At 37.5% G+C, this 27,473-nt stretch overlaps 2 protein-coding genes across 2 annotated transcripts; both read right to left on the bottom strand.

Moving 5' to 3' along the window:
• Positions 1 to 7,059: 7,059 nt before the first annotated feature.
• On the bottom strand, positions 7,060 to 9,762 carry LOC124153648 (actin-related protein 2/3 complex subunit 2). Its single transcript, XM_046526944.1, has one exon. It carries the CDS (start codon positions 9,653 to 9,655, stop codon positions 8,729 to 8,731), a length of 927 nt encoding a protein of 308 aa, XP_046382900.1. The 5' UTR covers positions 9,656 to 9,762; the 3' UTR covers positions 7,060 to 8,728.
• Positions 9,763 to 23,419: 13,657 nt separating this feature from the next.
• LOC124153647 lies at positions 23,420 to 25,256 on the bottom strand. Its single transcript, XM_046526943.1, has 7 exons — positions 25,054 to 25,256; positions 24,761 to 24,979; positions 24,499 to 24,642; positions 24,338 to 24,418; positions 24,016 to 24,245; positions 23,748 to 23,913; positions 23,420 to 23,579 (listed from the first exon to the last, which is right to left on the bottom strand). The coding sequence occupies exons 1-7, from the start codon at positions 25,241 to 25,243 to the stop codon at positions 23,467 to 23,469; spliced, it is 1,143 nt and encodes a 380-aa protein (XP_046382899.1). The 5' UTR covers positions 25,244 to 25,256; the 3' UTR covers positions 23,420 to 23,466.
• Between the last annotated feature and the right edge of the window lie 2,217 nt (positions 25,257 to 27,473).

The raw sequence follows: 27,473 nt of genomic DNA, 5'->3' as shown, positions 1-27,473 counted from the left end.
GAATCAGCTCAGAACAGGCTTTCAACCTATATGTTCCATCTGAGCAAGAAGTCGCTAAGACTGCCATTGTTGAGTAACATCTTTTCCAGGTTGAAATATGAGGACATGACAAGGAAGATTATAAACACCTTAAAAAAATCTGAACTACTAGTCCCCAACACTTTCTTGTCGTCAGATTTTGATCTAACTAATTTGAGAAGACTTAAAATTAATATAAAGACAAACGTCATATTTTTTGAGTGTACATTAGGGTGTTGCTTATTTTTGAATTTTTCTCGGATTTTTTATTTCTACCTCTTAAAATATGCTATGCGGTGCAGAATGGATATCCTAAAAATTTCAGTTCAACTGTTTAACATTTAGAGGTCGCTCAAAGAGCATAAATGCAATAACATTAGATTTTCCCAATTTTTTGAAGTAACATCATTTTCAGGGGTAATGCACAATTTTGCAGTCCTTTAAGAACAAAATTCGCTCCATTTTAACGTCCGTTCAACAGTTTTCCAGGAATACAATACTTTTCCGTGCGTCACACCCCTGACGGCAAACTGGTCACTTGCAGGCCGCATTCACAGTCAACTGATAGGTCCTGCGCTCCTCATTGCCTTACGCCCCCCTCACGCCTTTCCTAACGAGAGTCAGTGGAAGAAAGGAGGAGTTACTTAAAAACCTGTATTGTTTTAGTGTTATAAATTCAGGAGACTGTTTCGTTGAGATAAAGCGGAATAGATGGAACCATTAAGAATGATGTTTAGAGACAACTATGCACATGCTTTCTTATCCTAAGTTGTGTGTTTCACACCTCCTTTAACCTCATGGCAGTCGGATTTTCAATGGCGTAGAGTAAATTTTCGGAGCCATCTATTGAAGTATTCCTAATCGGCGTCCCAGCGGCTATAGCCGCTTGTTTCGCAAAAAAATAAGCTGCCTTTGATTCACGAAGTGCTGCAGGTGCTCTATCACCACCACTTAACCTTGAAACAAGGAGTGTGTAGAAATACGATACTAACAATGAGGTCAGTGGTCTCTTTCCGGACTATTATTTCGAGAATTCAAATAATTCAAGAAATACGTGAAATATATAAAATAGAGGCACTGTGCAGTGAGCTGTTAAAATTCAAGATTTAGTTTTGACGGAGCTACACAACTTGATAATGCCGCGTTAAATGCTCTGGAAGTTATTCAAAATGATGTGGATAAAGTGCTCTTGAAAATACAGGGGCGACCGGGACACCTACTTCATAAGATCCTAAGCTAGCACTTATAGCGGGAGAGTTTTCAAAATATTTTTCTTTTGAAAAACTTCCATACATTATTAGTTTTAAGTTTTAGCTAGCACCAACAAAACTAATCATCCACATCATAGACAAATGCGCATAATATGAAATGCATAGTAAACTGGCTGGTTGGGGTGGACTTGGTCTACCAGGAGAGCTATAATGCGCCTTTGGCTTGACAAATAATGACATCCTTAGGGAGAGATGAGTCAGAGAAGTTGGCGCGTTGAGTGGAGAGGAAGGAAAGATATGACGAATACCCCAGCAAGTCTGAATTAAAGAGTACACAGAAAACAACGAAGGCCTTGTAAAACTAAATCTCTATTGATTCCCTTTTCATGCAATGACATTGTTGTTAATGGCATATTATTCGTCTAAGAAATTGCTATATTTTAATCTTAAGCAGTGAGGATATTTCTGAAATGGATTCTGTTGATGATACGCCAACGGAGTCATCAACAAAAGATAGATTGGGAGGAAATACGTGAAATTACATCATTAAATGGTTCTATCAATCTCATGGCTGATTGATGAAATAAAAACAACATTAAAGATTCCATAACTCACCGGAAATGCCAGTTGCCGGGCCACTGCTGAGATTGTTCACGAATGCATTGAAGAGTGGGGATTAGGGAACATAATAAAGCATTTTCAATTGATTCGACAAGCGTAAATGGAATTAACTAACTGTTTTCACATCTTAGGCTCTCAGTCTATCATATTTTTTTGGATTCTCAACATGAAAATTTCTTTTTTTATCATTAATTAGTTTCGAAGAACAGTGATGTAGTTATTTTAAAGGATAAACTTGCAATAGAGTGCAATGCTAAGGGTGAACAGCACCTCATGTTGAAAAAATATGAGGTTAACATTTTTTTGCAGAATATCTATTACCCATTTAGTAGAAGTGAGTAGCAATTAAACCCACTTAATAACAGACACCAGTAACAAAGACTATTGGCCCTAAATATGATTGACAACCTGCATATTTAAAACAATTCATTGAAGAATTTAAATTTTTGCAATAATTTCAACAGATTTTCAAACTTTTCTCACACTCACCGAAAAAGAAATGGGTTACAGACAATTGCTAAACACCAAAATTGGCTGTCATTCAATGAGTACCCTTGGTCAATATTTTTCAAGGAATGACATCAATTATTATTTGGTTGGGATGCCATGGGCTTTCAAAACAAGACTCTCTCTTCCTACATACATACATCCACAGTATTTTTAGATGTATTCATTGCAGCTACCGAGTTTTAGAAAAGATCATAACCTCAAAAAAAGTAAAATCGTGCCATCTTCAATGTCACAAGTTTTTACACCAACAAATCACAATATTTTAACATACTGATGAGGAGCATGTCCACTGACATGGTTGCTGTCATCCCCCATCAATAGAACATTTTCATTGAAGTGGTAATTCACATCCATAATTTATGACATAATGTAAGCTATAAGCAAAAACTTACTGAATAGCTTGTGATACTCCCACACTCAAAATGAGGCACTTAAGTAATTATAATTATTTACAGCAAAAATATTCTGCATTTTTTAGATACTTCACAAATTTTTAATTCTTTTGAAGGAAAAATAGTGACCCCACAATGAATTCTTTCTATGCAGAGTTTAAGAAATAAGTAACGGGATAGGACAAATTTGCTTAAAAATTGAGATAGTACTCTGAAGTGACTAGATTCGCTAGAATGATGACATTACTTAATGGAGGGGGTAATGGGTAGGGACTATGGGACCATTTGGGGCAGAGAAAACTACAAACATATGCATGACCCACTACCTTGAAAGTTGGTTCCGCATAGCATTGGAAGAAAGGAATTGTCAGTAGTACAGCCAAAGAGAATAGGGCATTAAAAAATAACAAGGCTACCCATAGTACTTAGAACAGGGAGCGTTAGCATACAATTTTTAGAAGCAATTCTTCACAAGTGGCATCTGAAGCATGCTTCCCTGAGGTAGTGAAGCATGGATGATGCCAACAGCAGAGGAGTTAAGGCTCGATGTACTCCCGGTTTCCAATGTGAAGGTGTTGATGTGCACCGCTGCTTCCAGTGTGTATGTTATGCGGCTCCACGTTGAAGATGAAACATAAAGGCCCCAACAACCTGAGCTCTACCAAGGATTGACTAGAACTAAAAGCAACAGGCATCTACTGAACTCATTGAGATTGCAGCCAAGTTAACATTATGGATACAAGTTAAAGGGTCGAGGAAGATGAGGATGATGGAGGCATGAGAGGAGCCTTATCCATTCCAAAATAATATCTACAGTAGATCGACACTGCCTCAATATTAAGCTCAGGATCGGTTTCACCAGAACAAAACCTCTTTGCCAACCAAAGACTATTGGGGCAACAAAGAAAAGGGGGCAGTGGAAATCAGGATGGAAGAAGACAACTTCACTGAGACAGTGGACAATTAATAGCCGATTTGATACCACCGAGGACCTTAGAGATACCTGCCACTTCCAGGCTCATAAAATTCATCCTTAAGATGATTGTACACTACAACATTTTCCTCGTTAACACCTTCAAATGAATAGAAACCTAAGAAAATTTCATCATTGAAACATCTACTATTACCTCGTCTGGAACACAAGATGGGTGGGGCAATCCATGATGTGATAGCAGTAACGAGGAACTTAAAACAGCCAGGACGTGAATGCTTGCTTCAGGGATTTTGAAAAAGCATTTAATAAAGTGGAATCATGAATATTCAAAAGAAAAATTGGTGTAGGAGTTGCCCATGCTTGCATGACCTACAATTCGAATGTAAAGTGAGTGAAAAAAACTAATGCCGAAGTTTATGGTAGAGTAGTCTAAGTAAGATTATGAAGAATCACTGTGTACTGGAAGAAGCTGGTAAAAAGGCTTGGTGGGGGCATGGCAAAAGATGACGTTACTACTGGCTAAATGGATAGTCGTCGTATGGCTGCAGAAAAGAAAGTGAGTCAAATAATAGTATCAGATTAGTATAAAGAACCAAGAACAGGCTCCATGATATTAGCATATGAAAATTACTTGTTTCTGCTCAAGAGAGTTCGGGATGGCTTCACGCACCTGGAAATTTAGCTGATGGCAACATACCATTCAATATATTATTCCATATCGTGATGATATTTTGCATTGGAGGAGTTGGGTAACATACAAATTGGATCATTATGACCAATATTAGTTACTATAGGTACCATTTAGCTACAAGGAGTATGCATAATTCTTGATCCTTGTTGACTAGATAATAATGCTGATTGATAATCAACGCCCTCTAATGAGGGGATCTCGCTATCTAAATCCATTGCTCTCCCAGTGGGGAACAGTGACCTCGGAAATTACTTCTCGACGTTCAAACAAAATAAGATGATAATAAGCTTTAAAAAAACAGGTGTAGATTGGAGGAATAGGAGACTTATACATGGTGTATATGACTCAAGACTGCAAAAGTGAGGGTGGCATTTCCACTACATATTTCCCTATCTGTTCCACATAAATGTGGAGATAGTCAGAGAGGTAGGGTAGGAGTTACAGGCAGGAGTTGGGGATAGATGGTTAAACTAGAGAGGTTCACCGATTATAAGGCATTGATTGGCCAATAGGCAAAGGAGTCGTAGAAAGAGGTTTAAATAATAGGGAAATGTTGCAAGGAATATGACATGACAAAGAATCACAAGAGGGTCCAAGTAATGCAGCTTTGTCAACAATTGCAAGCTAAAAATGAGAGGCTTAACACAGAAACTGATGGCCACAGACTTGAGCATCTGAAACTGTAGGTGAACAGCTTCAGATGCTCAAGTTTTTCAACTACTTTGGGGGCATGTTTAAGGAAACCGGACAGAGTTATCGATAGTATCATTGTACATATATGAGAAGTAAGGAAATAAAACTTTGTAAGGTTCACTGTTATTTAATTGTGGGCACGACCCAGGTTTCGTAACTTGGTTACATCGTCAGGTGACTGATCTTGCATGCATCATACATTTATACACAAAGTACACAAGTGACTGTGAGGACATCTATCGGAAAGGAAGAAGGACTGGTTGAAAGAGCGGGGGTGAGGGTTAAACACGGAATACGGGGGGGGGTGGGGGAAAGGGGCAGCCTATATTCAGGACGAGGGTTTTTCCTGTGAGGATAGGTATCTGACCAGCCAGGGGAGGGCGGGGTTAAAGTGGGTGAGGAGACGAGAGCTAAAGAAGGTGGCAGTGTTCGCTCTTTCAACCAGTCCTTTTCCTTTCCGATAGATGTCCTCACAGTCACTTGTGTACTTTGTGTATAAATGTATGATGCATGCAAGATCAGTCACCTGACGATGTAACCAAGTTACGAAACCTGGGTCGTGCCCATAATTAAATAACAGTGAACCTTACAAAGTTTTATTTCCTTTCTTCCAATATGGAGAGGTTTCACAAAGTAAAGCCTGAAGTTATTAGATATATTGTACATATATGAGATTTAAGAAAAGGCTAGAGAATACTCTGATATGGGGGGTTACTCTGTATTTCTGCACAAAAATGACCATATTCAAAGAGCTGTTACAGATATTCAAATGAATCATTCAATGAGTCATTAATTACTTGAGGGAAAAAGGATGACACGATAGAAATGAACAGTTCCCGTGGAAGCAAGCTGTTACTCACAGGTGGTCTCTCATTGTAGTTCCAAATAACGCTTGTATTTGGCTAAATCTATGAAATCATCCAAATTTGAGCCTAAATTCTGAAATACACGATAACCTCCCCGGAAAGTATAGCAATACATTGCAGAAATATGAATTCTGATGAGATACAATATAGATAAGACTGGAGGCAATCAAGATTCAGGCATGTATGCAAAAGGAGGTGCCAGATGTAATGGGCAAGGAGAGGAAATTCTGAAGAAAATATGGAGGAGACAGAGTGTTTGGATGGAGCAACTACTAAATTCTCAACTCTAACAAACATGTTAGAGGGGAGAATTTTGGGCAAAAGGTGAGAGAGAGAGAGTAGGATTCATGGCCAGAATGAATGTAAATGGGCTTAATTGTGAATTCAATTGAGGGAAGTTCATCATGGGAGGGGAGCAGACAGGTTGATTTCATAAAAATGATTCAAGTAAACTTACCTTAACCAGTAGAATACCTTTAATGATGATAAAAACTAACCACAAGGCTGCCAAAATTTCACACACAGGCTTACACAGAGCCATTTTGGGGGATGAATATTTGACTTCCAAGATTTTTGAGAAATAAAATACATCCTCCTGCCAACGGAGGAGTAAAATAGCTTTCATTATAATGATTATATACCATGGAATACTTAATAGCACATATTGTTGTTCCACAAGCTTGATTTTTCCCATCAGAAGACGTTGAATACCCAACAAGAAAAATGAGACATCAAGTCACCCATTAAATCAAAAAGACCATATTGAATTATTACCCTGATCAACAATTGTAGTTTATGCGCAAGATTTAAGAGGATAATCACACTATAACATAGTAATGAGAAGATTTGATTTAGCCTTCTTAGTAATCTTCCATGAACTGTCCACAACACTCACTAACTTCATTAGTGCAAAAACTTTTTAATTCAACCAAATGTCTAAGAATAAAATATCTTTAACTAACTAATTTTTCTATATAGTAAAATGCCTCGTTAATTAAAAAACTATAAAAATTGAATATTCAATAAATTCACAACCTTCCCAGAAAAAATAACAACTATTTTTGACATTAGAACCAAGGTTTTAGACTTAATGGTGATAACACATTTTGCATTAAAACAGAACTCAAGAGCAACAAATCCTTCACATTTATTAAACCTTTTCATTTAGTTGTAGTTACAATCATATAACTTCAATCAGTATATTGTTATTAGTTTCTAAAGCATTATATTGCAATTACACTTTCAAGGAAGACGTGAGGAGGAGCTGAGTAGTTTCACAGTTGTGAGGAGGGGGTGCCAGCCTAGATGATTAGAAATTAGGTGAATATTGCACACGTTAAGATATACCTTAAATCACTTCTACTCAAGTAGCTCACTTGATAGGCCTATAAATGAGGAGTCAAGTAATATAATATGAAGGCGGGTTATAACATTTCAATAAAACCTAAACCTATTGAACATGGACATTGCTCAACATGCATTTGTTTATGAAAGATATTAAAAACTATAATTCAGTCCACTTTCATTTATTTTAATTGATTAACATATATACATTTTTTGTATTCTCGGTGAGGTACAACAGAACAATAATAATAAACCTTAAGAGGCAAAATCGAATAGCAATAAGAAAAAGATATCTGATGAATGATAGTATTACATAATATACAAACTAAACATATGTAGCCAGTTTTGTATTGCTTCATTACAGCTATGCCATGGTCTAATTTGATCCACAAAACTAATTACAACAAGTTCTGCTCAAGTTTATGAAATTAACACTACACATAAAAACGCACCCTACTTCACGCTTGTGATTAACAAAAACTTTCATTTTCCTAGTAAGCTCTCCTAACCATATCCTTGTATTGCTGGCCTTTTGCATGCTTAAGTAGTTCATTTTTCGGCTGTTATTAAAGTTCACAATCATCTGTTTTAGATCAAGATTTGAAATCCAAAGCCATTCTTCAAAGGCGAAAGAGAAACATTTTGGCACAAACCCTCACTCTATGTTTACAAGTAACCTTAAAGGCTACATGGTCTTAGACCACTCCAAAGTCAAGAAGTTAACAATAGTCATTCACTCATTAAACACTTATTTGGAGTTATGATGCTTACAAGCATAATTATAAACATAAAATACAATTGGTAATAAATGATATAAGTCATCTCATAACTGTGACATCATTAAAAGAATATTTCCAAAACTGCAGCAGTAAATTGACACATTTTAAGGCAACAAATCTGAATAATTAGTACAAAACAGAAAACCAAAAACATCTCATACATTCAATTCACTCTGCCACACAGGTTTTTCTCATGTGACCATGGGTAGATGAAGACACTATCAATTAGGCACCACAATCTATTAAATCCCTCTTTTTTCATAACTGTCCACAAAGTAAAAGTATAATTCATATTTTAACAGAGGTGACTGAGGACAGGCTGCTGCATGCGACCATACGTTTATAATTGTACTGGCTAAAGAAATAAGTATATCCATATAAATGAAAATAGAAAAACTAAAACAAAAAATGTGGCAGTAAAAATGTAACGAAAGCCTACCATAACTGTACCAACAACAAACAAGAAGTGTTATATTGTATTAGGGATAATTGGCATGGTACCACTCACATACTTCCAAGAAAAAATCTAACCCCAATCACCGCTTTTAGGTCCGTTTTGTCCAACAAGAAAACTGAATTGCAGAGAATTGTTTTCACGACAAAGTTTTAGTCCATTAAAAAAGGAAAATTTTCTAGCAAAGTGATTTCCCTAGTAAAATGGCATTTTCATTAATCTTTCCTAATGAAGGTTCTTCCCGTTATAGTCTTCTTCTCCACATTCTTAGGCTCAGGCCGAGCACGATTAAGGACTTTAAGGAAATCTGATGTTTTAGCTCTCATTCTCGAGTGAACGTATGCTTTTGAACACTTAATGTGATAATGAAGGTAGTCTCGAAAGGTGTGGATAAGGTTAATAGTATTATCTCGTGTTGCAGCATTAGTGTGCCGTGGAAACAAGACAAAAGTAATGTAACCAATGTTGTTATTGAGAGTACCGTCTTTCCGAGCACCAGCAATTCCACCCTCAAGCTCCATGGGGGGGTCACGATGGGAGAAGAGAACCTGGGGTGCAGTTTGACTTGCTCTCCTTCCTTCCTTGAATTCTTGCATAAATACTTTTCCTATAACCACATCATCTTCATCTCTGAACAATGTGCTAAAGACAACCGTCACACGGTCGGCCTTAGCCTCCACATAGAGCGTCTCGTCAGTTCTGTAGTTGATAACAGCTCTTTTGTGGCCCTCTTCGCCTCTTTCTTGAAACTCGAAATACTTTTCAAACACTGACGCAAAACAGTTTCTTTTCAGCAAACCCACTTTCTTCACTATTGACGTTTCCCAGTCAGCAGGAACATCCTCTAGGTCAACCGTCAATGACACATTGTAACCATCTTCTGGGGTGGTGAGAAGAGGGCCATACTCCCTCTTCAAAAGTTCATCGGCACCATGCTCTTGTAATTCTTTATAAAATTGCAAAGATATACTGATTCTAACCTTTGTTTTATCTCCACCAGGATTAGAAAGATGAAATAAAACACCATCAAAATCGGCTATAGTAATATCAATCGATTCAGGCTTGTGCCCGGCTAGGGCATTTTTGTATTTAAGCGTAAGTGTTTCTTCCACGATCCGATTATTGATTTCGAGTAAAATCATCGTACAAGGATCTGAGAAACTTAATTTACACAGAACATTGAACGGTTGCAATCGACATACACCGAAAACGCCGGATGTACGACCACAGAACACGTTATCAGTGACCAAGGACATAAAGAGCATCCGCATTGTCCGCAACCAAAATATGGTTCATGTTTTGGCCGCTAGCACCGCAGCACCGGCTAACAGCTTTCAACCATGGGAGATAATCTTTGCATGGGAGTTTCACTAGGCGGTGTAGTTCCGCAACTGCGAATAAGTTGGTATTTGTATTCTGGATTAAAATACTTAGAATCCTATCTGATATTGATGACGCAGATATTTTCAAGTCAATTATTGAGTTTTGGGAACTAGGATTTATTCTGATTTAAAAAATATACATATGCATAACAAATCTAGTAGTACAAACGCGATCTGATATGCATTCAATTCATTGTTTGAATTATAGACTAGGGATAATCCACATGAATAAAATTGATTTATAACGATGTAAAGAATGGTTATTGAAAATAATACGTAAAAACAGTACATTTTGAAGAATACACGAAATAGTATTAAATGGCTAATTGCGGGTAAAATGACTGCATATTATGAACAAGAATCCCAACGATACCTATCATCAGATTGCCAAAGATCGGTCCCTTTTGGAGTAAATTACAGTCGAAAGTGATTTACTTTAAGAGGAATAATTTAGTTGCATTATCCAAACCATTGAAGGATACGGCGACTCGACTAACTGTATGCTTTTCACGTGCGCATTTGATTCATTCGACATAATCAAGTTTGCTCCTTACTTTAAAAAGTTTTCGTCGCACATCATGATTATACTTAGTCGCATATCTAAAGATAAATTAAGTTTACACAATACATAAGCAGTAAAGATCATGTTGCGCCAACATGAACTTTACTGTTTGTACTGTACCAACATTTGAAATTCCCGCATTGCCGATGGCGAATATTCTGGGGTGCCTTAACAGACAATTTTTTATTTTGGAATGCATTTTAACCAATTCATACGTTTGTAAGGTAAAAATTTTAACATAAATTTAAAGTAGTCACTCACTGAGTAAATCGTGGGGTGAGTTGTAAACGTAAAAGTAGATCCCACCCCACAATAAGCCACAGGCTCCTAAGTATCACGCATTAACGACAGGCGGCCAGTTCCTATTCATGGTCCCCTCGTACCGAGAGGATTTATAATGAAGGTTTTACGCTCTCCTAATTAATAGTCACTGAAAAAAAAAAAAAAAAAAAAAAAATATTGCTCCATTTTAATATCTAACGATTTGATCGTTGGATTATTCTTCCTCGTAGAATAATCCCCCAAGGTCGTTAGAATATTAATTGCATATTGCTTGGTTTCGCTTATAGTAGGACCTGCCCGCCTTTGTGACGGTGCAGGATTCCTCGTCCCGTCCTTCCTTCCCCGTCCTTTCCCTGAGGCGTCGTCGGGCTCTAATCGCGGCGATGCTTCTAATCCTTTGTTCCTATCTGTCCTCCCCCTCTCGAGAGGCTCGGGCGTATAAGTCTCAGACTTGGTTCCCGGTCCTCGAGAGCGTATCCTTGCAGGGGCCCGCCCTGGACCCCTGAACACATTGCTCCATTTTAATGCATCAACTTCTCAAGCACTATCAATTTTTGTTGTTTTATCAATTTCTAGGGTTGTGTCAACTAATGAAGCTTAGCCTACGTAGTACGTAAGCTTCATTAGTCGACAACTCTTATGACAGCAGTTTATGGTAGTTAGTTGCCATGTGGAATACGATGGGAAGTGCTTATTACGCTCTGATCTTCTAATTTATGAGAAATTTCATGATAAACATACCAATAAACTGAAATTTTTAAAAGTCATTGAAGAAAAGTCGTTGATTTAAGGAATGGGTAATCATTTTCCTTTTGTTATCAGTATTTTGAGTGGCTATGCCATCATATCTTGTGGGGTTAAGATATTTACGATTGAGTATTATTTATGATAAAGATTGCAACTGGCCAGGGGCCGTATTCTGTATTTCGTCGGTGCCGCACCGGTCGGTTTCCCTTTCAAGCCCACCGACTGGACATCAAACCGTACCGACAACGGATTCCGCACCGACGACGACACTTTCAGCGATTCTGTAAGGTCGTCGGTTTCAAACCAGTCGGTACGGTTCCCTCTCCTTCCCAAACAGGGAAATTCCGAATATATCCGAAGTTTCACGTGTCTCCACCAATGAAAGAAGGGTAAAAACAAGAGAAGACTCATTGGCACAGTTTGTTGTCGTCATTCTCAATCTTTTTATTTGCGGAAATTACGACTTATTGCTAGATTAAGATAAACGATATTAGATAAGTTGTTAACAATGCTTATATAATGTGTGGTAGTAATGCTGTACCTACAGAATCGAAGGAAACAATATTACAACATCACAATGAAGTTTGTATGTGATGGAGATTGTTGTTGCTGGAATGAATTATTGAAACTATCCTTGAGATCGTAGTTTCTTTTTTTAAATATTGGTTCCGTATAATGCTATTTATTCATGATTTGGTAATATAGTTGTCATTAAGTAAGTTCCGTATAAATGTTATCAACGGAAGCTTACCCGTAGCAGACGAAAATAGCATACCATGGAACGTGAACGTAGGATTCAAATGTAAATGTCATATTAGAGGAACAAGTTAGGAAATTGTTATAAAAATATGGAGCTGGGTGTAATTAAAAGAAGTGTAATGACGAGGAAGTAAATAAATTGTAATTGGGTGAAATACATATGTATAAGTTGCGCATTCCAAGTGAGAGAAAATGATAATATTGCGGAAAACCTCATACTTATTAACAAATATCTTCTTTTATCGTCAAGGGAATCAATGGTTGACGATGAATTGAAATATAGTTGCCCGTTACAAACGAAAGAAACTGATACCGTGGTGGCAAACTTCATACTTAAATAAAAAGATCTTATTTCTATGCCGAGAGAAACGCCAAATTGATGATTGAGTGAAATAACAGTCGCCTATTCAGAGTGATATACAGTGATAACATTGCGGCAAAACTCATATTTAATCAAAAATATCTGTTTTATGTCAAAGGAGCAAATAAATGATGATAGAGAGAAATAAAGCCTATTACAAGCGAGTGAAAGTGGTAACATAAATGAGAGAAAGTCATTATATGTTAGCAAACCTCATTTTTATTAACCATTATCTTATATTTCTGTCAAGGTAATTAATATAGATGATGACACAGTGAATTATAGAGGCGTATTCGAAGGGGCAGAAAAAGATAACATTGGAGAAAACCTCATTATTTACTCGGTGATGAGGTAAAAACAAAATAAAACGTACAATGCGCACCGGGGAATTCATGAAACCCACTAGTCGGTGGCCGTACCGACACCTCTTTGCTGTCGGTACGGCTACCGACGATCTCCCGTCCTCTCGTCGGTGCCGCACCGACCGGGTTCGTACAGAATCGCACGACTTCTTACCGGGAGTCGGTGTGACGTCGCACCCGACGAATCGGTGCCGCACCGATCGGTTTGGAGTTACAGAATACGGCCCCAGACTCCTTTATCTCGCTATCTCGTCAGGAATGAACACAGCGAACGGAAAGCGTGACACTTATTATATATGATTTGAACCCCGCTTATCAAAAAAAAGCAATAGGTAAGGTGGTGTATTAGAATCCTGCGATAAATCGTGCGCATGACGGAAATAAAGAAAATCATTGATTTTGTGTACGTGAAGTAGAGGTTATAACTAAGTATTATTGTGACCGTGATAAAAGCTTTAATTCAATGAACTGTAGAGTAAAATCAGTCCATTCAGTCTGAACGAATTACTGTAACGAGAAGAAGTCATTGAATCCCTCCGAAAAAATACTATCGCATACCCGCGAGAATGACCACCTTTGGCTAGATATAGTAATTAATTTCCTCATTTTAACTCCAAAGGCATGATACGAGCCATTTAACATTGGATTCATTTACACTTGGCAAAAGACGAGAGGATATAATGATAATTTCTTGCGCAATGAGAACGAACACAACTTCTATAATAGGTCATATATGAATCGCTATCTGCAAAGAGCCGAAAGGCAACATGTCCAAGTTGGGCGTTTTTGCTACGAATAATGATAATTTCTTTTTGAAATATTTAAACTCTGTTCCTTTTGCTCAAAGAAATCAAACCACACGGAACATCAGAAGAATTAGGATGAATCTCGAAATTTTATCGATCATTTCCTGTTGCTGATTTCTTTAAGCTCGAATAATTTAATTTAAGTACTCCGCAAAACTTCGTTTGCTCGTGGAGGAGGGAGAGTGAACACTGCAATGACATTTTTTAAAATACTTGCGAAGAAAGTACTTTATGATGTGATTCTGGTTCTGTTCATTTAATTAGATAAACAAACCTTGAGAACTCATCTCGTACTCATTGGCACGTTGCCTTTAATAATACGGGGTCATGTCCCATTGTTGGAATTTAATTTTTTATATGAGTTATTATTTCTTTGATTTTATAAAATGACCAACGAGGTGTTATCGCCCATTTCACCAAAAGCCAGCTTCAAACGTTTGCCTCCTTCATTCGGTGACTTTTTGACATAAAATTACATAAAACTACATATATTCTTTTCGTTATGTGACCATTAGACACCGTTTGATTTGCTTATGCTATCAATAGATAGTTAAGCATTCCTAAGGACAGGGGCGGTCTAGCCAGGGTCGGCTGGTCGGCGATCGCCGAAGGCCCCGAGCTTAGGGGACCCCGATAACGCTCGCGGCTATCGTGAAGTGCATATGAACGTCATAATTAACAAATACTCCAAATGCACCTAAGCTTTTGCCGTTACAAAAGTCTGCGTTTTCCTTAGTTGATTTTTCTTACAACGTGCTCGGTGTAAAAAAAATATTATACAAAAATATTAACGAAATTAAGGTTTCAGATGATAAAAGATATCCCAATGAATTTTTGAAAGGGTTTATTTAGTTTTTTTTATTTCAGTAGAGTTTCATGGAAAATAACCATTAATTAGACGTTAGAACCATTACACGTTTTTAAATATTATAGGCTGTGAAAGTCTTACTTTCCATTGCATTTTTCTTGTCGAAGTGCTATTTTTTAATTAAATTTTAAATTGCTTTTAGTTACCAATATGGGTGGGCAATTAAAAAAAAATTTCCCGGGGAGGACTCCCACATCCCTCGATAAGGAGGCTGTCATCATGAGTCCCCGCCGATGGAGCCTGATCACCCCAGACCGCCCCCGCCTTAAGGGGCAAGGATTTAAGGATTTAAGGGGCAAGCCGTGGTCGTTCACGTTGTAACACTGAAAAAGTTAAGGAAACCAAAATTTCAAGAAAATTATACTTAACAGCGCATTATTAGTTTTTATATTTCTTTGCTCGAAAAAAGATTTTTATTTTAATTACATATTTAATATTACTTTTCTTGAATGTTAAAAACATACTTTCGTTATGCACTAAATTTACTTGTGCTTGTAAATAGGGGGGGAGCAGCTGCCCCCTGCTGCCCCTCGCTGGGTGCGCCCACGCTTTCGTTAGTTTATCTTTTACCATTCCACTTACCATCGACTATCCGTCTCCAGCACCTACTTCCAATAGCTTTCAATTTGTTTGATACAAGATTCCCAATAGCAATGTATCTCAATTATACAGGAAAAAACTAATTTCCACACTACCTTTATATTGGTGATTTTATTTTGAACTCGGGATAGGAGATATTATTTTAATTTTATTTTTAAAATGTTTTAATAATTTTTTAATGCTATTTTTTTAAGGAGACATCATCCTTTTCACCGGTAAGGCTTCATAATTACGATTGGGGTCTCCTCAGTCATATTCACAGTATTTGATGAATAACGAGCGGAAGCATTTTTGGAAACGCTCAAGTCAGTAACTAAATGCTTATATATGTCATCGCTGGTCAACGGTCTTAAGATTGGTTTGAAGCAGCTCTTCAATCAATTTGCCAAACAGCTATTCTTTTCACACCAACTTATTTCTTCTCTTTGACTGCTGGGAATAAGTCTTGATTTAGTTGTCTAAATGTTTTGAAAATGTGCCAGTGAATGTTTATATACACTAGGCTTCAATTTCCAAGCCTTCTGCCGTCATATGTATTTTATTAAGCAACTTAGAATATGTGATTGTTAACAAACAGTTGCTAAAAGCATTTCAACGAATTCTATTTTCATTCGTCCCTTTGATGATTTATAAGTATTGATAATAAAAAATAATCTTAAAATTAATAATAACATCGTAATAAAAAACTGCTTCGCCTGGGTGAAGGCAAAATATAAGAATTTTGTGAAATATTAGCGAAATTATTTGCCACAGCAAAAAGAAAATTTAGGATTCAATAATTTAATGCTAAATAACTAAAAATTTCAATTCAATAATTAAATTCTACTCAGAAATGTAGTAGTTCGACAACTTTTCATTGTAAAGCGGCAGGTTTCAAAACAGAAGCGCCATTTTCAGGAGAAATAGGAAATCTTCTAGTACCCTTGATAACGGCACGAGCGAGATTGTATCAATAGGGTAGTTTCCTTCATCAAAGAAAACAAAAGGCATTGATGGCGATTCGTTACCCCCCATTAGTGTATTCATAATACACAAATTATTTGGTTTTTGAAATACCGGTTTAGACGAATGGCAAGGGTCAAATTTTAACCTCATTTGAAAAAGGCCAGATTGGCGCCCATGCGATTCCACTCCACGTGACGTCACAGGGACCTAGTTTTTACACGAGAGGATAGGAGTTATGCATCGTCAGAGGCTACCAATGCATGCATGAGGCACAGAGCTCAGGGAAACATGTCTTAATAATCACCTATTAAAACTGGCTAAGGTCGGAATGTTTTCTTCGCTTGATAAGGTATTAATAAACCTTTTTTAAGCCATGCGCTACCAGACAGGAAGGTACTCAGCTACCCGTTAGCATCCTGCGTCCTATCAGCGCTCAGAGCCTCGATCAAGGTCACCTACCAGGCGGGAGGGGGAACCAGAAATGCGTCGCACGGACTTTTTCCCTTCATTCCTACTTACGCGTTGCGTTTTCGCGCGCTTGAAATTTTTCACTTTTCATTTGATCGCGAAAAATAGATATCGTCATTTAAAAATCTAAAAGCGTGAAATACGTACTCCAGGAGTAATAATCTTTCGATTTAGGCAATAAAAAAATAATAGGAAACCACCCTATTGAAAAGTATGTTAGTATAAGAATTAATACTTGGAATTCAGTCTCAGGACATTACGAAAAGCCACCAAACATAATCGCAAACAATGCATGAGTAAACCTCAGTTTATATTTTTGAGCAAATTCGGGCTTCAGCATAATGAAACATTGTTACATTATACTAATTTTTAGGGAGGTACTACGCGAAAATTTTATGGCTGTCTGGAATTGGTGTGTGTGAAATACTTGGAAAATATTGAGTGTTATGTAATTTTGAATTCTTCTTCCAGCAGGCTGGACCGCACACGGCTTACTGAATTTGTTTGAACAGCGAGCTTGAGATTACCTGATAATAGGTGTGTATGGCTTTGTAAAGATAAGCATTATTTCCCGATGAGTCATCTCCGTCTCCAACGTTACCGGTGACGTCTCGGGTGGGAAACTCAGTAAACGCAGCGAGCGCAGATAATGCCAGAGGTTTTCGATGACTGCAGATTTTTTTCCACCCTTTGAACGCCTCCGAACGAAAATCATTGCGTTGCAAGTTGGTGTATGAGTGGTTGAAGAAACAGGTCTGACCAAACACCAAAGCGGAATATTTCCGAGGGGAGTCACAGGCGGGGGATTTAATTCGGGAAGAGATCTACCCGCTTTACCCTCGCCCAAGATTGGAACTAGGAGTTTTGTCAGGGGGGGTCAAGGAGCAGTTTGCCGCCCCCGGATCACTCCTCGCTCCTTCCCTCCCCCAATACCAAAATATAATGCATCCGTAAGCTATTTTTTTACATGCAGTAGTTGAAATTATACACCATATGTCTGCTATCAAGAAGTTTTATCAGCGGCAACCGGGAGGTTCTGGGTTCGAGTTCCAGTCAGGTTGCATTTTTACCCTCTGATTTCTGGCTTTTTCCATCTACCACAGCACCGTTGTCCAGGTCCTTTTTCAACCATGTGTTCCTATCCCTTTCTTTCCTTCTCTATGAATTTATTTGTATATAATTATTTAATGATTTATGATTTAATAATTATCGTTAAATAATTTAGTGATATAATTTTAAACAACTTTTTTTACACAAAATTTCAAAATTTTGCCGCTTCCTGAAATCTGCCGCCCGGGGCATGTGACCCCCTGCACCGCCCCACTTCCTGGCCTGCCATCGCCTATGCAATGAAATAACCCCTGAGACTGAAGCACTGAGCCAGTGAAAACTCTGTACTCTGCGCAGCAGGGCAAAAACGAAGCAATACTGAAGTTTGCAAACCTCTTCCTCTTTCTAATTTTTTAATATGTGCCTTAATTTAGTGGAAAAGAGGGAGAGCGTGGTAGTAGTTAGAGCACTTGGCTGCTGATTGAGGAGACTCAGGTTCAAACCCTGGGTGAAGTCTCGGACACCCCCAAACAAAATCCTCAAAGGTCGAGGTGGCCCCGGAGAAAGTAACTGGCCCCCAACCCTGATATTCATACACCTGTGGCTTAGTTTGAGGAAAGCTCTACCATCACCTATTCAGACCAACCTTGGGGTTGAATCACTGAGTGAGTGAGAGAGTGAAAAGAGACTTCGAGACCTATGTCTGACACGTTAAAGTAAAACATATTCTTCTAAATCTGATACACTCTGCACCCCAGGAGGAACTGAAACACTTGATATTTCCTTTATAACCATTATATGATGCGTGTCAAATAAATTATAATTGCACCGGCTGGAGCCAATCTGCCGCAGTAATGGGAAAACATCTCTTCAGACCCACAATTACCCAATGCTCTTCCAACCACGTATCATTTTCTGGCTTCAATTTCGTGAGATTTATCGCTTCATGGATGAGCGCTCAGCTGAAAGTCAATCGAGACGAATTTCCAAGTAATTTACTCGTGCTCCGCCAGGGAAAAAGGCTTTGCTTCCTCCACACCTCCGTATGTTGGTTGTAGCTATACCGGGAAGATCCTGAAGTAGAGATTACATGGTCGCTCGCCCAATAGTCGAGACCAGCCTGACGCATTAAAGTTAAACATATTCTTCTAAATCTGATAGTCTTCGCAGCCCAGGTGGAACTGCAACCCTTGTCCCAATAGCCCCTACCACAAAAGAATCTAGCACTAGAATTCTAGAAATGAGCACTAATATACACTGGTAAGGCGATACAGCATTTTTCGTTTAAAGTTACTTCATAAAATTTATTAATAAAATTTATTTTCCATTAAAAACGCATCGCATTTGACAGTTGCGTGGAGATCTACGTCAAACCATTTCAACATGGATGCACAATGATTATGGTTCGTGAGAAAATAGTGCAGAATAAATTCAAAATGAATTCGATATAAGTAAGATTATGTAGTTGATCGTTTCCTTTTCTATCTTCAAAGTTCATGTTTCCAAAACGTTTTTTAGCGTCTTCCCTAGCCAGAGTCCTCACCACAGGTTGCCCACATCCTAAATCTAGCTCTGTATCTATGTATTTATCAATGAGATATCTAAGCAGACTCCTAATTGCGCTCTTCATCCTCAATAACGGTCTGCTCATTACAATCCTGGTAAATCCTTCGCACGGCAGCAATCACTACTCTGACATAATGCGCTTTCGTTACGCGATCATCATTAATTTTCTAACCAAGAATTAATCAACCCAGAGCGATGCATTTATTTCTGCTATGATCAGCAGTATTTCTTAGCCGAGCATAACATGGGAGGTCGGCCCTTCCAAAATTAATTCCTAAGAAGATTTCATTCGTTACTACCACTACTTCTGGTGAAATATGAACAGTTTCGATGATAATCGAGCATGTTATCGACAATAATAACTTTATTTTTTTTCCGCAAATCTTGCATTGATATTCCAATTTGTTTGAAGTAGAGCATCCTAACACCATTACAAAATAATATTAGATTTGTAGCGAAATTATTCATACGCTGTGATATCTGAACAAATATCTTCTCCAATTAAATTAACTGAATTATTCAGGTATTTATTAGATTAAATGTAGACTTTGAGAAATAAATTTTAACATAATGAATTCACTTGTTTATTTCCACTCTTCTTTATTTCTATACTGACTCAGGTTTGCACATAATGCCGTTTTCAAAGTGAAATGAAATTTGGAATACTACACAGGTTACATAGGTATTTCGATCCTATATATCACCAAATATAAATAACAATGGTGATTTTAACTATCCATAGAAATCGTTTGACATAAAAATGTTCGCATAATTGTCTCCCCACTTTACGTAGTATATTTAGGAGTAACTGCACACGGCATATGGTACACATCGGAACCGTCAGGGGAAAATTCGCTCTCGCATTATCTCCGTATGTTTGATCTTAAAACGTAATTAATGATTACTTATATGTCATATTAAGCAAGAACTCATGACAATAATTCAATGATGGCATCATCTTTCACAATTCTATCGACTACTTCCTTCAAGTCCTATGAAATCTGATCGAAAGGCGACCTTGAAATATTTCCTTGCAAGTAACCATTGCTGGAGCTGACTCTTATTCTTCCTCGTTACTGGAGTATCGAATTTTAAACCAAGATGCTTAGACACATAATATCTTTTCTCTTCGTCCTATTCGTCCAGTCCATTTCATATCATGCACGATATTATTTTTACAACTACCTCCAAAATTTAAGCCGTCTACAATAGATAATCAATCGTTCAATATCATTCTAATGTATTCTATCAATCGTTTCCTCTTTTTGGGTAGTTGAAGGGTTGGGTGATGGATAGAAGAAGGGGAATATCCTTTAAAAACACATTTATACGCAATTTTCAATCGATGGGGGGTTCATTTATTTCAAGTAGGACTACGAAAGTGCATAAAGGCCGTTTTACACGGTACACGGAATTGCGCAATCTGATGTACGTGCGAAGGCGCAATCAAAATTGCGTCGTGTAAAGCGGTGAATTGCTAGAACACATGCGGGAATGCGTGGATGCGAGACGGCAAAATAGCCCCTGTTCTAATTTCGTTCATGCATTCGCGCAATTCCACGCCATTTTAGAAATTAAGGCAGCTGCAACCTGCGCAATTCCGTGCCCCGTGTAAAACGGCCTTAACTAATTTACCACAGCACATTACGAACACAATTAAATATACTTTATACTTCTATCGGAATACCCGTCTGTTACATTAATATTCTTTTATATCTTTTATGTCTTTATATCTAACTGGAATCACCGGACATCAGACTTTATTCGCCGATAGATATTTAGCAACCATAATTAATCTCTTCTCCAGTCCAAGTAGCAAAAACCATTTATGATGGATATGATAAAATTAGTTTTGAGACTCTTAGCTGTGAAAAATGAAATTCAAAACGGTCTTTGTAGGCAATGAGACTATATATTCACTGAGAAAAATAACGATTGTGATAAAAATTATTTAATGATTTACTTTCCGCCTTGAGTCCGGGCGATGAAAATGCAAAGGCTTTGCCTCACATTTCTCGCTCGCGTATAATTTTCTATTCTATCGATTGAAATCTCCTGAGTTATAAAGGTGAAATCGCGACCCTAACCCATATTAAGCATTTATTTTGTTAGAATTGAGGTCACAGATAGGCAATTTGGGCCACAGCGCTCACTTTGCCTTAGCGGATAATTTCCGCACTAGAAACGTTTCAGCCGGGATTTCCTTGCTATGGTCTTGCGGTACCTCGCGCGCTCCCTGGGTGTAACCGAGTTGACTCATTCCCGCTATCAGGTCACTCCCATATGACGTTGTCTGATTTGCATGAAGGTGGGAAACAGGGAAATGACATTAAATTATATTAAATCCTCCGTTAAAAACGGGAATAGATTAACAATTTTATATTCATCGGTTAAAGAAACAGTGAATACACTTTTCAGGTGAATAATTGCGTATGAGTTATAATATAATCCAAGAAATGGCAACCAGGCTCTTGAGAAGGAGATTTTATGCATCCTTCCGAGGAGATGAGGAAACTCTGTACTATTCCTAATATTTTAATGTAGCTGATATAAATTGACACAGTTTCACTTGGGGAAATGAATGACAATTAATATATCAACTTCGCAAGTCGGTGAGCCACTGAGGAAGGCCATCTAGTGGTCTCTACCGGACTACCTACGAAGCTAACCTCAATAGGTAAGGTGGCGCGGAACGGAATATATTAGAACTAAATGCAAAACGTTGTTGGCTCCAGTTTTAAATATTGAGCTTCGGGCTACCATCGGAGCGGCTAAAAAAAGTAAATTAAAATATAGTATCATTGCGAATGCTATTAATACATTCAGTTTTTTTAGTAGAGTAAAGCCTTAGAGCCAATAATAGGAAAAGGTTTAGCGGTGAAAATTTTACTATCCTTAACAAGCCCCTAACAATCGTTCCTGAAACATATCCATAATCTGAATTACATTCGCTAAAACACCAACATACGACAGGAATTTGGGATAGCATAACCCCAACAGTTTGAAAAAATACGGTTTTAAAGCATTTTCCAGTGGCAATGCAACTGGCAAAAACTTTTCTCTGACATAAACAATTTATATTCAATCTTTGATAAGGGAACTTCAAAAAAGGAATTTTCCTTTTCAGTTCCATAAATTAGAGTATACTAAAGTTTCTCCGTGGCAGTGCAGACGTAATGTAAATAAAATAAAAAAATCTTTAATGAGCGGTCCTTTCAGTTAAACAATACGAATTCCAATAAAATTATAGTAATTAATTATTTCCTTGAGTTTAAGTCTGTTAAATAAAATGTAATATTTTCGCCCACGTTTCGATATTATATTTTATCTTCATTAGGGCTATTAATAATAGTTACAATTAATTAATACATGAAGACATGACAATTACTAAATTACTATATTAAAAAACAATGGTATTGTACAGTAAACCATTATTTATAGCCCTGGTGAAGATATAATAAAATATCTAGACGTCGACAAATATTTTGAATTTTATTTTACTGACCTACGCTACATGAAATAATTAATTATTACATAAATTGAAGTCATGTTGAAAATAAAAAAATCCAATTAAAATTATGTTACTCATTTTTAATTTTGAATATTTTTTTGAAATAACCCAAGCAGAGCCAAAGCACATTTAATGTGCCTTTAATGTGCATTCATAACAACATTAAATGCACATTGGAAATGTGCATTGAAAGCACATTTTTGTCCTACTTTTTATGTGCATTTAATGCGCATTAGGAATGCACATTAATCCAGCATTTAAAGCACATTTTTAGACTGGTCCACTAAATGATTATATTAGATGAAATTACTTAATAGCAAATTTTTCTCTTTGAGAGTAAAGGTAAAATTATTCAAATAATTATTCCAATTCTTTATCATTGCCAACACTTATTTATGGTACAACAAGGGCTCCAATAGAATTAAGTTTATTGTTGTTGTTGTTGACAAAGATCTAACATCGCCCTGACCATGCACCATTGAAATAAAACATGTTGGTAATGAGAAACAAATGACATAATTACTCATTCAATTTTTCCTAATCTCCCGAAGGAAAAAGAAAATAGTACTTTTGACCACCATGGAATAAGAGTAATCTTCACCCAAAAAAGTTATGACCAATAAAAGAACAAGTTCCATTGCCTTGCAGATCAATTAAACTTTAATCGTCACTCACTGATGTACATTAGATTTCCATTTTTTTGGAATTATTATTAGTACAGTTATTTCTTAGCCAACAGCTCACAATCTTGGCTACCATTTTGGAGTCCATAGCTGGATATTTAAACATTACTGCATCTGTAAAATAAATTACAGTCAATAGAGGCAATGGAAATTAATATAACTATTCTGGGGAGGGGGGGGTGTTTGCATCGCTCAAAATATATCTCAACCATGTAACTAAGGGGTCATGTGGTACATCATATAAGGCTAGGAAATGTTGGGATTAGGATATCTGATACATACCACTGATAACTGAGGCTGTTTTCGTTCCATGTAGGCCCTTTTTATTCTCAGTGCCCCTCCAGTTTAGCTTCAATTTCAATTCCTTTGATATAATGAAGCGGCAAATATTTCTCAGCATTTCCTCAAAACCTTTGGAGCTGTAGCTCTTCAATGATATGTACTTCGCCTGTGAGGAGACAAACATTTAGGTGTCAAGTAAAATAATAAATACATAAACTTGGTTTATAAAATAAGAATCTAACCTGTAATTAAATCAGGTGTTACTTACAGCAAAATTATAATTATCTCTCTTCTCCAGAAATAACTCAAAGTTATTGAAAGCCTCATAGTGAGATAGAGGCATCTCAGAGGGCCACCCTTGAGGCTTACTAAATGCATCTGGAGACGACTCGGTTCCAATATGTGCACATATATTCTCTAATATTAAACTATGTGCTTTCAATGTCATTTTTATCTCCTCTTGGTTCTTTAAAATTTGCTTTAAGCATCTTTTCACTCCTGCAGGCATCAAAAAGCAAAAATATACAGTTAAGTAAATTAGGGGCAGTTTTGTATGCGGTAGAACATTTCATTAAGTTGCCATTGCTAACCTTCAGATGTTCTTGAACATTCCATCATACTCCTTTCTGGAGATTTATGCATACCTTCGTGGTTTCTCTTATGAACAGCATCTAGTGAGGATAAAAATAAAAACATCAATACACAATAATATTGAAAAAAAGGGGACTTGCTTAATAATGATGAATATTACCTTGATTATTGCTCACTATGAGCCGAGAAATTTCAGATGACTCTCTTCTTTTAAGTAATTCACATTCAAGATGCTTATCCCCGGAAGAGGAACCACTAGCCTCTAAAACGGGGACAGTCTGCTTCCTGAAGCTCATTTCATTATCTGTAAAGAAGGGGAAATGGATGCATGACAGATTATATCGTAGAAAAAACATCATGCAAGAGAGTATTTCCAGCAGTTAATGAGTCAAATAATTGATAACAACTGAATTGCCCTTTACCTTGACTGTTGAAATTGATCACGCTAGAGTCTAGACTCCTGCTGGTTATTTTTGGGGGAGAAGGCATTTCTTCCATGCTGTCTTGGTCCGATGATTCACTGCTATACCGTTTTGGCTTCCTTCTTTTTCTCTTAGTTTTTCCTCCTTTCTCGAAGCCAGATTCAAAGTTATCGGTTTCACAAGCTTTCGCTAGCTTCAGTCTTGCCTTAGGGTAGGAATCTGCAAGAGAAAAGGGATGTAACATGGGGAGTAACTAGAGAAAGATAAAGAAATGGAGAATTACTCTGCCTTACCATATGTGCCCCTCACTTCTACTGAATATATAGGCCATGTTGTATCCACAGGTAATTTCAACATCCTCTCCTTAAAATCAGTAGGCCAGAAACACTTCTTCTTATTCGGCAGTAGCCACCGCTCCGGCACCACTGCTGTCTCCCTCATTGGCTCCACATTTTTCTCTTCATCATCCTCATCGAACCACATTAGGAAATCCACAACACAGAACTTGCTCTATTAAGAAGAAAAAATATTAAGCAGCAGCAGCTTAAAATTAATTGTGTAGCTCTAAATAAAATAAATCATCATAACATATGCTTAGAAATAAAATAGAATGCAAAAAAGATTATGACTACAGTTCATTTGCATAGCATATATAAATTGCTTTCACAAATTACTATTCTCACCTATAATGAATGAAGAAAGGGGAACACAATATGTTTTTCCCCTTGAACTAAAAGTATAGCCTTGTACTGAATGTCTTTTAAATCATAAATCTTCAGTTCACTTGAAAGATTCCATAACATATGAATTCCCAGTTTACCAGATGAAATTGGATAAGAATATAAGTCAGTGAATGAAGTAAATTCTCGAGTCACAAATTTAACTGCACTTGAGTTACCATCATGACTACTCAAAATATTCAATATCAATCCATAGCACCCATTCCTCATTAGTACACAATTGTCAGGATACCTATCACGTAAAATGTACTTATTCCCTTCGTAGGAATGAAACTGCCCAGTAACATTAATCCCATCAGGCAAAGGGCCTTCACTATGTTCACCAAATGCTCCTCGCATTTCAGACTCCTCCTTGCTCCTCTGAAAGTTTCGCTTCTCACAAAGCCTTTTAAAAATCTGCTGCAGAGGCAAGTTAGACGACTTCACAAGTGATTTCATCCATCCAAGCTCACTCTCAAATGGGTAAGCACTAAAAATCTGTAGAGGTCCATGATGACTGACGTCACTGACCAAATGCATTAGGCTGTGGACATTATAGGATAAGAATTTTTCCCCAAAAATCTGAGCACTATACGACACAAATATTTTCAAAAACTGGTCTGCATCATCCAAAAATGTACTAATCATTTTCTCACTGCTCAAGATGAAAATTGCAGCATGGAACAACAGGAAGCATTTAAATACATTAGTTTTTAGGACATCACTCAAAACAACTGGACCAACGTACAACAAGAACTGTCTGCACTCAGAGGCTTTCCATCTTGAAAATAAGTTCAAAGACCTAACTTTTCTAGTGAATTCAGTGGGCAAGGACGGTGATACTTCCTCAATATTGGCATTTAGAGTACGCCTACTGGCAGCCGATAGGCGAGCAATAACATTCCCTTCGAATAGGATATATTTTAAGAATCTCCGCATTACCCCAAGGTCCACTAAATGCATTGGCTCAAGAGGTATGTCAGATATAAAATTAGTCTCTATTTCTTCCAATGGAGATTCTCCTTTGTGGTGATACTCATCTCCTCTACTTCTAAATGATTCATCAGTTCTTAATGGACCACATAAATTCTGGTATATGGTGTAATGACCCACACTTTCTCCCTCCTGCTCACATCTCTCACATCCATGCACTGAGGTATGTCCCATCACACACTTGATATAAGCACGGGCAGGTGCATCGCAGATGAACCTAAATCTGAAATTACACTTTCTTCCAAATAAACTGGAGCCGTCCTTCTTTAAAACCTTTACTTCTTGTAAAAACTCTGAGAGGTACTCATCAAGTGGTTTCGGTTTTCCTTCCCCATAAAATATCCCAACAGGGAATGGTCTACAGATGCCAATCTGAATACATCTCGCCATTATTGGCCAGCATTCAGTAGAAGTGCTTTTATAGATAGGGAAGCCATCGACGTTGATATCAATGAGAATTTCTCCATCTAATAATTCAGAGGTCTTCTTGAACTGCTTTATGCCACTAAGAAGCCCTAAATGAGCGTAGGTGCCATTATCAAGCTTCTTAACAGCAACTTTCCGCTTCTTCGTCATTCGAAGGGCTTCAGCTGTTTTCGGCAAGTTGGGGTGATGAGGCCTCAGAATCCTTAGCAGAGCTGAAGTTGCCTCCAAAGTTATTCCGTAGTTAACACTCCACTGTGCAATTTGATTTCTGAGGGATATTCCTCCATCACTCACTGATTCACAACGAACCTCTCCCTGTTCTTCAGTATCACTGCCAGGATCTGAGGTGAAAGTAAAGGTTTCATCTAACTCGCAATTCATGTCTTCATCCAGTCTAGAAGAGCTTGATGGTGTAGCATTGCTGAGCGAAGAGATATTTTCCCCTTCCTCCGTAGATGTCTGTAGGGTTTCCTCCTCCGAGAATCGATCGTGATCAATTTGATCAACATTTTCACTATTACCACTAGTTGATGCACTACCCTGGCTTTGTAGGACACTGGCTCCATGGAGGTCAT

Source organism: Ischnura elegans, chromosome 2, assembly GCF_921293095.1.
Source record: "Ischnura elegans chromosome 2, ioIscEleg1.1, whole genome shotgun sequence".
Lineage (NCBI taxonomy): Eukaryota > Metazoa > Arthropoda > Insecta > Odonata > Coenagrionidae > Ischnura > Ischnura elegans.
Note: the sequence above shows the minus strand (reverse complement) of the source record. Positions and strands in the feature narration are given on the sequence as shown.